At 38.3% G+C, this 12045-nt stretch overlaps 1 protein-coding gene across 1 annotated transcript; it reads right to left on the reverse strand.

The window, feature by feature from the left end:
• Positions 1-401: 401 nt before the first annotated feature.
• LOC127689220 (olfactory receptor 8B8-like) lies at positions 402-7269 on the reverse strand. The gene is made up of 2 exons (XM_052188635.1): positions 7250-7269; positions 402-1335 (listed from the first exon to the last, which is right to left on the reverse strand). Exons 1-2 carry the CDS (start codon positions 7267-7269, stop codon positions 402-404), a joined length of 954 nt encoding a protein of 317 aa, XP_052044595.1.
• Between the last annotated feature and the right edge of the window lie 4776 nt (positions 7270-12045).

Below are 12045 nucleotides of genomic sequence, written 5' to 3' on the forward strand. Positions count from 1 at the left end.
ATTGTAAGGTATTCTATATTTAACAGTGAAAGAGGAAGAGTTTGTATAAATTACACACTAGTATTTAAAAGCAATATATTCCACCCCTAGTGAAGGAAAGATAAAAAAGAGTACAGACAGGTTGTCTGTCCTGGAATTTGTTTCAAGGTAAAATAAAAACTATCCTCAGTGAAATACTGGCAACCTATTGCTGCTTAGTCAATTTCACATCCATTCATATATTCTAAGAACATTTTTGAAATAACAGTAAGAAATAAAATATTTACTTATCACTATTTTAAAAAGGCAAAAAGCTAAAGAAACAACAATGTGGAAATATTTTCAATGATGATGTGAATATTTATATTTATGTGCTAAAGTACATATTGAATATATAAAATGTCTATTTTGTAACTATACTTTTAAAATTTCCTCCTACTCAAAATTTTTCTCAAGGCAACTTTAACATCTTTGTTTCTCAAGCTATAAATTAAGGGGTTCAACATAGGAACCACAATGGTATAAAAAATGGAAGAGATTTTTCCTTGATCAATAGATACAGCAGAGGAAGGTTTCAGGTACATGAATCCACATGATCCAAAGAACAGAGAGACAGCAATGATGTGGGAACTACAAGTGCTAAAGGCCTTGGACCTGCCCAGAGTGGATCTTATTTGAAAAATATTGGAGAGGATAAAACCATAAGAGATGAAGATGATGACACTGGGAAGAATGATGTCTTTTCCTCCTACAATGAAAATTTCTGTCTCATTGACATAGGTGCTGGTACAGGAGAGCTGCAGCAAAGGAAGGACATCACAGAAATAGTGGTTAATGATGTTTCCATCACAGAAGATCAGTCTGAGCATGCAACCAGTGTGGATCATAGCATCAGAAAATCCCATCAAATATGAACCAAGCATGAGATAAGAACACACCCTTGGAGACATGGCAGTGTTATAAAGTAGTGGATTGCAGATAGCAACATAGCGATCGTAAGCCATTGACACCAGTACATAACATTCAGAAATTATAAAAAAACAAAAGAAGTAGAGTTGGGACATACATCCCATATAAGAGATAAGATTCTTCTTTAGGGTAAAATTCATCAGCATTTTTGGTGTAATCACAGAAGAATAACAGAGATCTACAAAAGATAAATTAAAGAGAAAAAAATACATGGGTGTATGTAGGTGAGCATTTAACACAATTAAAAATGTTAAAGTCAAATTACCAAACACTGTGATCATATACATTAATAAAAACAGAAAGAAAAGAGGCATTTGGAGTCCAGGCTGGTCTGTTAATCCCAAAAGAATGAATTCAGTCACAATAGAGCCATTTGCTAGAGCCATTCTTTCCTAAGAGAACCTGTGGACAGAAAAAAATATAGCAAACTTAGAGAAAAGAATAGACTTGCCAGCAATATCTTCTTTCCAAAATATAAGTTATATACTGACATTGTCTGAAAATGCTTGGCGAGAAATTTCAGAATAGCTTGCCCAGTATGGTGGTAATGACTACTATTCCCAGCACTTGAGAAGTAGACACATGAAGCTCAGGCCTATAAGGTTATCTAGCCTATACAGTAAGTTTGAGTCCAGCACAGACTACAAGAGACCCTGTGTCCAAAGATTAGATACATAGCTAGATAGATAATAGGTAAATAGATAGATAGATAGATAGATAGATAGACACATAGGCTGATAGAGACAGAGAGGAGAGACAATCAAAAGAGAAAACATCCATGCTACATGTTAATATATGATATCTTAGACCCCATATTAGAGTCTGAAAAATCAAAACCAACAGATTATGACTAATTTCACCATCAAAATGATCCCATATTCTAATGATGCCATATTCTAATCTAACTACTATAAAACTCATGGGAGAAGTATGACATGAGATGGGCAGGATAGCATTGCCTTTATCTCTTTGTTGTAGAATACTGGCTTCAAAGAACAATAGCCATTACCTTAATGTTGAAAGGAGCTATAATTACCTGCAAAGAAACCTTTGTTTCTGTTTCTTGATATTCCTCTGCAAGAGAAGAGGGAAGTTCAATAGACATCATGTGAGATTCTGGATATTCTATCTGTATTCCACTTGTGTATAAGTCTGCTTCATTTTGCATAGTGATTTGAGGTACTGCTTATATTGAGCATGGAAGTTTAACTAAAGGGGAAACCCACCTGAACAGCTATGGGGAAGTAGTCATTCATGCCAGTGTAAGACTTTTCCCTGATGTGGATGTGCTGTGGTAATCACACCTCACCCATGCTGCTTGCTGTAAGTCCAATAAACTCATTGCTTCTTCGATAGAATCATTACTTTGATAAGAGTTCTGGTGCTATATCTTATCAATGTGACTATCTGCTCATATCTCCCTTGGAAACATTCATATAGCACTTACCTACCAAGCTTTCATGACTTCACTTTCTATCCAGTATAGGTACCAACATTAGACACCTGGTGAAGAGCTCCCACATTGGAGTAATTAGAGTTGGAAGCACGGAAACAGATCATATGAAAAGCTATAGTCTGACTGTGACATAAAGAAACTCATGAACATAAAGAGTTTGAGGAATGCCAATGGAGTGGAAACTTACGGATAAAGACCTTGCAAATGCTCTGTTCAGAGTCTGAATGCTCTTTGCTCGCCTTCAAGATGCTTATAGGAAAGGTACTGAATTTTAATGCTGCAAGAAATGGAAAGTAAAGTGTGCATCTTTAATCAGTGTATAACATTTCCTCATCTACTATGGAAATATAAAAAACAAGATATTGAGGGAGAAATACTTAATCCTGTATACTGAATTGTTCACATAATCAGACAGTATCATGCTAGTTGCTGGTGACAGTAATAAAATCAGTTGATGCAACAAAACTTTAAATTTTTTCAGGTATGCAACAAGATTGGTTTTTAAGGTTCAGCATGTCATCTGTGGTTAGCTTATACTTTGAATTTCCTAACAGGACTTATCTTAAATCCTTCTCACTGAATGTATGCTCATAAAATCCATAAAAGCATCTATGTATAGGGAAGCATATTTGAATTAGCCTTATTGTTGAGTCATTTTACAGTGAATATTTTAGTCTAAACATAAAAGTTCTAATTCTTATATATACTCTTCAAAAGTTAGGGGTGTACCAATGATGTTAAATAAAAATCACAGTAATTAATATAAATTACTAGTTAAAATTATTTGAAAACTTACCCTTCTTATGAGAGAAGTCATTGTTATTTCTTTATTACTACAGTTTGCCCTTATAAGTGTAATATTAGGCTATGAGTCTTCAATTTTCTTATTCATAAAGTGATATAGAATAAAAATAATCTATCCCACACCTAGATATCTTTCTGAACTACTAGTCATAACATATAATTCTTAATCTTCTGAAATATAATAGGAAATACAAATATCCCTTCTTATTATCATAGTTGCCAACTGCTGAGTTCCTCCTCCCCAAAGTCACATAGGTTTAAATGCCTCATGTACTTTTTTTTTTTAATATGAGAAAGGTAGATGCAGGATTCTTGCCTCCTAGAGAAGAAATGCTAGACAAAGAAAGAAAATAAAGCAATTGCATTTATATGTTGTCCAATTGTGTATCTTTAGTTACCTAGAGACTCAATATTTTAACCTGCTCTGGACTTCTCCTCAGGGATTATACACTGTCCAACCTTGAGCAATAATGAACTTCAGTCTTCCATTATAATTTATCCATAAAGGAAAATTGGCAGTGCTCCACAGTCTACCTCCACATTTCCATATTACTTCATCAAAATTTTCTTTCCATTAATATGCTAATATATTTCAGGTATCATCTCACTGATATTTCTCAAAATCACTTTAAAGTTAGTTTCTGTTATAGTCGGTGTGTGCTTGCAGGGTTATGGACCAAACTCAATATCTTGTATATGCTTCTTCTATAATGGGGTTAGTAGCCCAGCCCTCCAAGATCACAAATTTTAATTTTTTTGTTAGCTTTAAGCCTTTTAATCAAAATATAATTTTATAAATTTCCCTATTCATTCTTCTCCCTTCAGTTTCTTCCCTCAAATTCTCATCCCTTCAACTCGTTCCATAGCACACCCCATTTTCCAGTTGAAAGCCTCTTCTTGCCAGATTATTGTTACATTGTACACACTCACATGAGCATGCACGCACAGATGCACAATCACACACACACATACACACACACACACATATAATTATAATCTGCTGAGTCTTTTTATTTTTGACCAGTTTGGTTTGGATGCCCAAGTATCTGGAGGTTTAGAGATCCCTAGCATTGTAAGGGACCAAAAGAAGCAATTAGAGAAGGTTCAACCTTAGCAGGTAAAGCCCCAGGACTGAAGGGATCAACAGAGAAGCTGAGACTTTGCACTATGAAGAGAGCACAGGAAAAGATATTGTTGAACATGTAGCCTAGATATGTACAGCAGTAGACCCAACATTTTGTAGACACCAATTGATGTGTTTATAAAAAGATGCAGAGGAGGGGTGAGTTATGTTCTATGGAGGTGTGGTGTAGTATGGAGGAAGCAGGTGCCTCAGTGGACCCATGCTGAGACCCTCTCTCCCTGAGGGACCAGCCACATGACAGTATAGTATAGAATAGAGTTTATTCAGGGCATGGTAAGGGGAGGGCATTAAGAGGGTAGTGGAGGCAGAGAGAGGGAGAGGGACAGGGAGAGGGAGAGGGAGAGAGAGAATGTAGAGGAGTAGAGGCCAACCATGAGCATGTAGAGAGAGAGAAGGAAAGGGAATGGGGAGAGGCAGGACAGGATAGAGTGGGAGCAAGAAGGAAAGAGCAAGAAGACAAGAGAGGGAAAGGGGGGGCAGGAGCCCCTTTTATAGTGGGTCAGCCTACCTAACTGTTGTCAGTTAACTGTGGGGTGGAACATACCAGGCTGTTGCTGGCAACTGTGAGATAGAGTTTAGACAGAATGCTAACACCAACACTGTCGGATAACCACCAAGAAAAGCATTACCCATGGATTAGAGCCTACCTGAGCCTATTAGACAATTTATGCATATTGTGGAAAGCCATCTGGAGATACTCCAATGATCTTTAGTGAATCTAAGGCTCCATTAAGGGCAAACCATGAAGAAGTGGTCCAATGTAATCAACTAAACATTGGATCACTGGCTGTTTTATAGCAATTTGACAGAAGCTAGTGCCATCTGAGAGAATTCAACTGAGAAATTTCCAGAATTTCTGGCATTAGAAAACATTATTAGTGATTGATGTGAGAAGACCCAATTCATTGTGAGTGGTGCCATCCCTGAGATGCTGGTCCTGGATTCAATGAGAAAGCAGCAGCAAGCCAGGAGGCTGTGTTAGATTTTTCCCAGGTGGCTTATGGGACAGACAGAAGCCAGAAAGAAAGATGCCTCTGACCTTGGACAGGAACAGGTTTAGTAGTCAACTTACAGAAAGACCCACTGGCAGTATTCTACCCATGTGGGTTGATTGGTAAGCAAATGTCTCTCTCCATGGAGGCAGATGAGAGAATGCCCACAGGAATAAGATAGCTGCATTCTTTACAGGGGTGGACATGAAGACCTTAACTTCATTCCCTTTAATCTCATATTTCTTCCCTTCTAAAGTTGCCTTGTCCTGACGAAAGGGAAGCTGGGTAGTGTAGTCTTTCAACAAGAACCAGCCATTGCAAATTCTAAGAGGATATAAGGAATCAGGCCTGTTTTTCTGTTGAGGAGGGTCTTTCTGAGTTTCTGGAAGATCTCTTGAAGAAGGTCCTCTCGTATCTTAGCAAAAGTTTTAACTCTATTGGCTAGGCTAGAGTACATGATTGTCACTCTGTATTGCTGAAGAGACTTAAAAATAATTGTGAGAAAGCTGTTAGCAATCACCTTGATTATAGAAAAAGACTGAGTAATTGCCCGGGATGTTTGAGGGAAGGGAAGGAATGTTGGTGAGAAAGACAGAGTGGGCCTGTGAGAAATGTACTGGCTGGTTTTGTGTGTCATCTTGACACAGACTGGAGTGATCACATAGAAAGGAGCTACAGTTGGGGAGGTGCCTCCATGAGATCCAGCTGTGGGATTTTCTCAATTAGTGATCAAGTGGGGAGGGCCCTTGTGGTTGGTTCCATCTCTGGGCTGGTAGTTTTGGGTTGAATAAGAGAGCAGGCTGAGTAAGCCAGGGGAAGCTAGCCAGTAAGTAACATCCCCCCATGACCTCTGCATGAGCTCCTGCTTCCTGACTGCTTGACTTCCAGTCCTGAATTCTTTTGGTGATGAACAGTTATGGGGAAGTGTAAGCTGCATAATTTTTTTCCTCCCCAACTTTCTCTTTGGTCATGATGTTTGTGCAGGAATAGAAATTGGTACCAGCATAATGGGGTATTCCTGTGACAACCTGACCTTGTTTAAGGAAAACTGTGGAAAGACTTTGGAACTGTGAGCTAGAAAAGCCATTAAGACGTTAAGGGCTCTGTGGAATGTTCTGTAGGAGCATGGAAGTCAATGTTGAGAACAGTGCAAAAGATAGAGGCTGGCTTGTGAAATTTCAGAGGGAAAATTAAAGGCCCTTATCAGGGTTGTTGATGTTTTGATTGTAAAGACTCTGTAATTTTGGTTAGCTGGGACTGAAGAATCAGTTGTGATTAAGAAGTTACCAGAGCTACTAAAGCAAAACATTTGCATTACTGGCACTATTGAGTCACCCAGGTGGTACTGGTTTTGAAGGTATGAAGGGGTCATGAAGAGTAGCTGAGGCCCGGCACTGTGAAAGGCAGTGGAAAGACATTAGTTAAGGTATAGCCTTAGTTGCAATTGATGGCCCAGGAGCTGGAGCCTAGAAGACCAGGTGTGTGCTACAAAGAGCAGAGCTAGAAAAGTGACCCAAACCCTTGGAGGAACCCAGAAGATTATCAGTTGGATCCCAGACATTGGATCATTGAAGTTTGATTTTTGCTTTTGATTGTGACTGTGCCGTGATATTTTTCCCTCTTGAAGGAAGAAAGTATTTTAGTGGAGTCCACAGTTAATAGACTTTGAATTTTTAAAAGGCATTGAATTTTAAAAGGTATTAGACATTTTAAAGGCCTTGAACTTTAATATGTAAAAACTGTGGGATTTTAAAGTTATTTAGATCTTGGGGATGAAAAAGAATGTAAAGGTTGAGGCTTAATAGTGATGTGGTTGTGTGCCAAGTTGACAAGGGATCAATTATACTGGCTGGTTTTGTGTGTCAACTTGACACAAGCTGGAGTTATCACAGAGAAAGGAGCTACAGTTGGGGAAGTGCCTTCATGAGATCCAGCTGTGGGGCATTTTTCAATTAATAATCAAGGAGGGAGGGCCCCTTGTGAGTGGCTCCATCTCTGGGCTGGTAGTCTTGGGTTCTATAAGAGAGCAGGCTGAGTAAGCCAGTGGAAACAAGCCAGTAAATAACATCACCCTATGACCTCTGCAATAGTTTCTGATTCCTGACCTGCTTGAGTTTCAGTCCTGACTTCCTTTGGTGATGAAGAGCTGTGTGAAAGTTTAAGCTTAATAAATCTTTTCCTCCCCAACTTTCTTTTCAGTCATGATATTTGTACAGGACTAGAAACCCTGACTAAGACATGAAGCTTGCCTAGAGACCATTAAGGGTAAGAGTGACTGGTGTTAACATGATTGCTACATGAAAATGTGCTAGCAGAAATAGCAGTGAGATTAAGAGTATTGAAGGAGAAAATAGAAAACTAATGTAAAAATTGTATCTGTTCTGAGGTGAAAGGAAGTACTCTTTCAGCCAGTTTTTCCACAGCATCTTAAAGATCTTTTTGCAAATGTTAATATGAGCAAATGGAGTTGTTATAGGATAAGAACTGCTAGGCCAGTTAATGTGGTACATTGCGTATGAATAAAGGGTTAAATTCTATAAGTAAAGCATTTATAAGACAGAAGAAAAACAGACATATGAGGAAACAAAGGAAGAAATGTGTGATCTTGGGAAGGAGCCAGAGTATCAGGAAACCAGGATCTCATACATAGAAGTCTTGAATTTTTCTCTGGCCTGAGGCTCTAGGCACAACCTCAAACCTGTTAGTATTTGCTCACAAAAAAATTAGTATATTGGCAAAGGAGAAGACTTCCAGTTCTTAACAATGGTCAGATCCATTCCTTTTTCATTTTGTAATACTATAGCAGACATGCAGTAGAGCTTGTCCTGAAGGATGGTAAAATTCTGAGCTAATGAAACAGAGATATTAATTGATGCAAAGAAGGCTTCAGTCTAACTGTTTTAGTTCTGGAATCCCAAATCAAAGTCCAGACTGGCAAGATGTTTCCGATGGTTTGTGGTCCATTCTTCCCTCTTCTGAGTTCACCTGAACTGCTTTTAGAGTTTTTGGGGTATTGAGCTTTCTTGTGACTGCTTTGAGTCTTTAGTTAGAGGACATCAGAAGTGAGTCCATCCAAGAAGCCATGATAAAACTTAACAGGTAGTTAAGATCCAGAAGATAAGTCTGAAAGTAACAACTATACAACTTCGTAATTAACATTAAGAGACAGTTACATAAGGAAACCTTTTACATCAAGATTAACATGAGTTTAACATGAGACTAAGTATAAAGTTAACAAAATGTTAAAAGTAATTTGCAGCTGGTTGGATCATGTACCACAGTTCTATGGAAGAATAAGGTAACTGAAACTTGCTATTTGTTTACATGAGTCTCCTTCATAAGGAACAAGAACCTAAACAAAGAATTTTCACATGAAGAACTTCAGATGGCTGAGAAGCACCTTAAGAAATGTTCAACATCATTAATCATTAGGGAAATGCAAATCAAAACAACCCTGAGATTTCACTTCACACCAGTCAGAATGGCTAAGGTCAAAAAATCAGGAGACAGCAGGTGTTGGCAAGGATGTGGAGAAAGAGGAACATTTCTCCACTGTTGCTGGGATTGCAAGATGGTGCAACCACTTTGTAAATCAGTCTGGAGGTTCCCCAGAAATCTGGGCATGACACTTCCAGCGGACCCTGTTATACCACTCCTGGGCATATACCCAGAGGATTCTCTGGCATGCAATAATGACACATGTTCCACTATGTTCATAGCAGCCCTTTTTGTAATAGTCAGAAGCTGGAAAGAACACAGGTGTCCCTCAATGGATGAACGAATACAAAAATGTGGATATTTACACAATGGAGTACTATTCAACCATTAGAAACAATGAATTCATGAAATTCTTAGACAAATGGATGGAGCTGGAGAACATCATACTAAGTGAGGTAACACAGTCTTAAAAGATCAATCATGGTATGTACTCACTGATAAGTGGATATTAGCCTAGAAACTTTGAATACCCAGGACATAAACCACATATTAAATGATGTCCAAGAGGAACGGAGGAGTGGTTCTGGAAAGACTCAGTGCAGCAGTATAGGGAAATACCAGAACAGGGAAGTGGGAAGGGGTAGATGGGGGAACAGGGGGAGGGAAGAGAGCTTATGGGACTTTCAGGGAGTGGGGAGCCAGAAAAGGGGAAATCATTTGAAATGTAAATAAAGAATATATAGAATAAAAAAAGAACCAGAAAGTTTGCAAAGCAAATTAAAAAATAAATTACAGTGTATGAAGAATGAATCTGAACAGAAAGGGTCCACGCTATAGTTTTGCTTCCAAGCATCACAGAAAAAAACCTGTGTATTTATTTGTTTATTTATTTGTTTATTTATTTTATTTACTTACATTTCAAATGTTATCCCCTTTCCTGGTTTCCCAGTTTACCCGCTGAAAACCCCTCCCCCTGCTTCTATAAGGTATTTACCTACCCTCCCATGGACTGACTCCCTATTCCTGGTACTGGTATTCCTAATGTAAGAGAAATCTAACCTTCAAAAGACCAAGGGCCTCTCCTCCCATTGATTCCCAACAAGGCCATCCTCTGCTACATATGCAGCTGGAGCCATGGGTATTTCCATGTGTAGAATATCACTATTTGTAGATGATATGATAGTATACTTATGTGACCCCAAAAATTCTACCAGAGAACTCCCATACCTGATAAAAATTTTCAGCAAACTGGCTGGATATAAAATTAACTCAATCAAATCAGTAGCCTTCTTCTACTCAAAGGATAAACATGCTGAGAAAGAAATTAGGGAAATGATAACCTTCATAATAGTTACAAACAATATGAAATATTTGGTGTGTCTAACCAAGCACATGAAAGATTTGTTTAAAAAGAAATTCAAGTCTCTGAAGAAAGAAATCGAAGAAGATCTCAGAAGATAGATTTCCCATGCTCATGGATTGGCAGGATTAATATAGTAAAAATATTCATATTGCTGAAAGCACTCTACTGATTCAATGCAATCCCCCATCAAAATTCCGACTCAATTCTCCATAGAGTTAGAAAAAGCAATTCCCAAATTCATTTGGAATACAACAAACCAAGGATCCTGAATCTCACCAATAAAAGAACTGTGGGAATCACCATCTCTGACCTCAAGCTGTGTTATAGAGCAATCCTAATAAAAACAGCATGATATGGTACAAATACATGCAAGTAGATCAATGGAATAGAACTGAAGACCAAGAAATGAACCCACATGCATAGGAGCTAAAACCATCCAGCTGAAAAAAGAGAACATTTTCAACAAATGGTGCTGATTCAACTCGCAGCTAACATGTAGAAGAATCCAGATTGATCAATTCTTATCTCTTTGAACAAAGCTCAAGTCCAAGGAGATCAAGGACCTCCACATAAAACCAGACACACTGAAACCAATAGAAGAGAAATTGGAGAAGAACCTTGAACACATGGGCACGGGGGAAATTTTCTTGAACAGAACACCGATGGATTATGCTTTAATATCAACAATAGAAAAATGGGCCTTATAAAATTGCAAAGGTTCTGTAAAACAAAGGGCACTATTAATAAGACACAAAACAGCAACTAACAAATTGGGGAAAGATCTTTGCCAACCCTATATCTGATAAGGGTTAATATCCAATATATACAAAGAATTCAAGAAGTTAAACTCCAGAGAGCCAAATAACCCTATTAAAAATGGACTAACCTCTGAAACTGTAAGCAAGCTCTCGGTGAAACACTTTCTTTTATAGGAGTTGCTTTGCTCATAATGTATCTTCACAGCCATAGAATAGTGATGGAGACAACTGACTTTGGAATTTCTTAGAAAACATCTACAAGCTTCACTGTCAAAGCCTGAATATTAGTTGTAGACTTTAAGGCAAGAATATACACACTGGCCCTGGAGTTCACTATGTAGTTTTAAAGCAACACAGGTGATCCGAGATTAGAGAGAATCTCCTTTAGGAGATTCTGATAAAATGTTTAGAGATATAATTTGTTCACCTTCTGCTCATCTCCTCCTGAAGATTCTAAAAGTTTAGTATACCATTTAATAGAATTATAGATACAAAAATTTATAGATACAAAAATCCTAATGCTCAGTTACTTCTTGGATATCCTAAATAACTATCCAAATCTGTTAGTTTGATGACAGAGTATCTGACAGCCTACTTTAATCAATAAACATGGGTCTTTAGAGTGAGGAGACTGAATTTAGCATTGTTGCTTGGGCAACAAGCCTCCACAGGACCAAATGCCTCCTCTCCCATTGATGCTGGATAAGGCAGTCCTCTGCTATATATGTAGCAGAAGCCATGGACCCGCCCATGCACATACTTCGGTTGGTGGTTTAGTTGATATTGTTCTTATGGGGTTGCAATCCCCTTCACCTCCTTCAGTTCTTCCCTATTATCTTCCATTAGTATCCCCTGGTTCAGTCCAATGGTCGACTTAGTGTCAACATCTGTTCTAAGCAGGTGCTGGCAAAGTCTTTCAGAGGACAGCCCTACTGGACTCTTGTCTGCAAGCAGTTCTTGGCATCAGCAATAGTGTCATTGGGTGTGGACACTACTTTCTCATAGAAATCAGCCTACTCAGCCTACTTTCTCATAGAAATCAATACCAGCAGCTAAGGGATAACCTCACCTACAATGGTCTGGATCTGTCCCTATCATTCATTAATGATACAGACTTGCTTACAGCCTAAACATATGAGGGA

This window comes from Apodemus sylvaticus, chromosome 7, assembly GCF_947179515.1.
Source record: "Apodemus sylvaticus chromosome 7, mApoSyl1.1, whole genome shotgun sequence".
NCBI lineage: Eukaryota > Metazoa > Chordata > Mammalia > Rodentia > Muridae > Apodemus > Apodemus sylvaticus.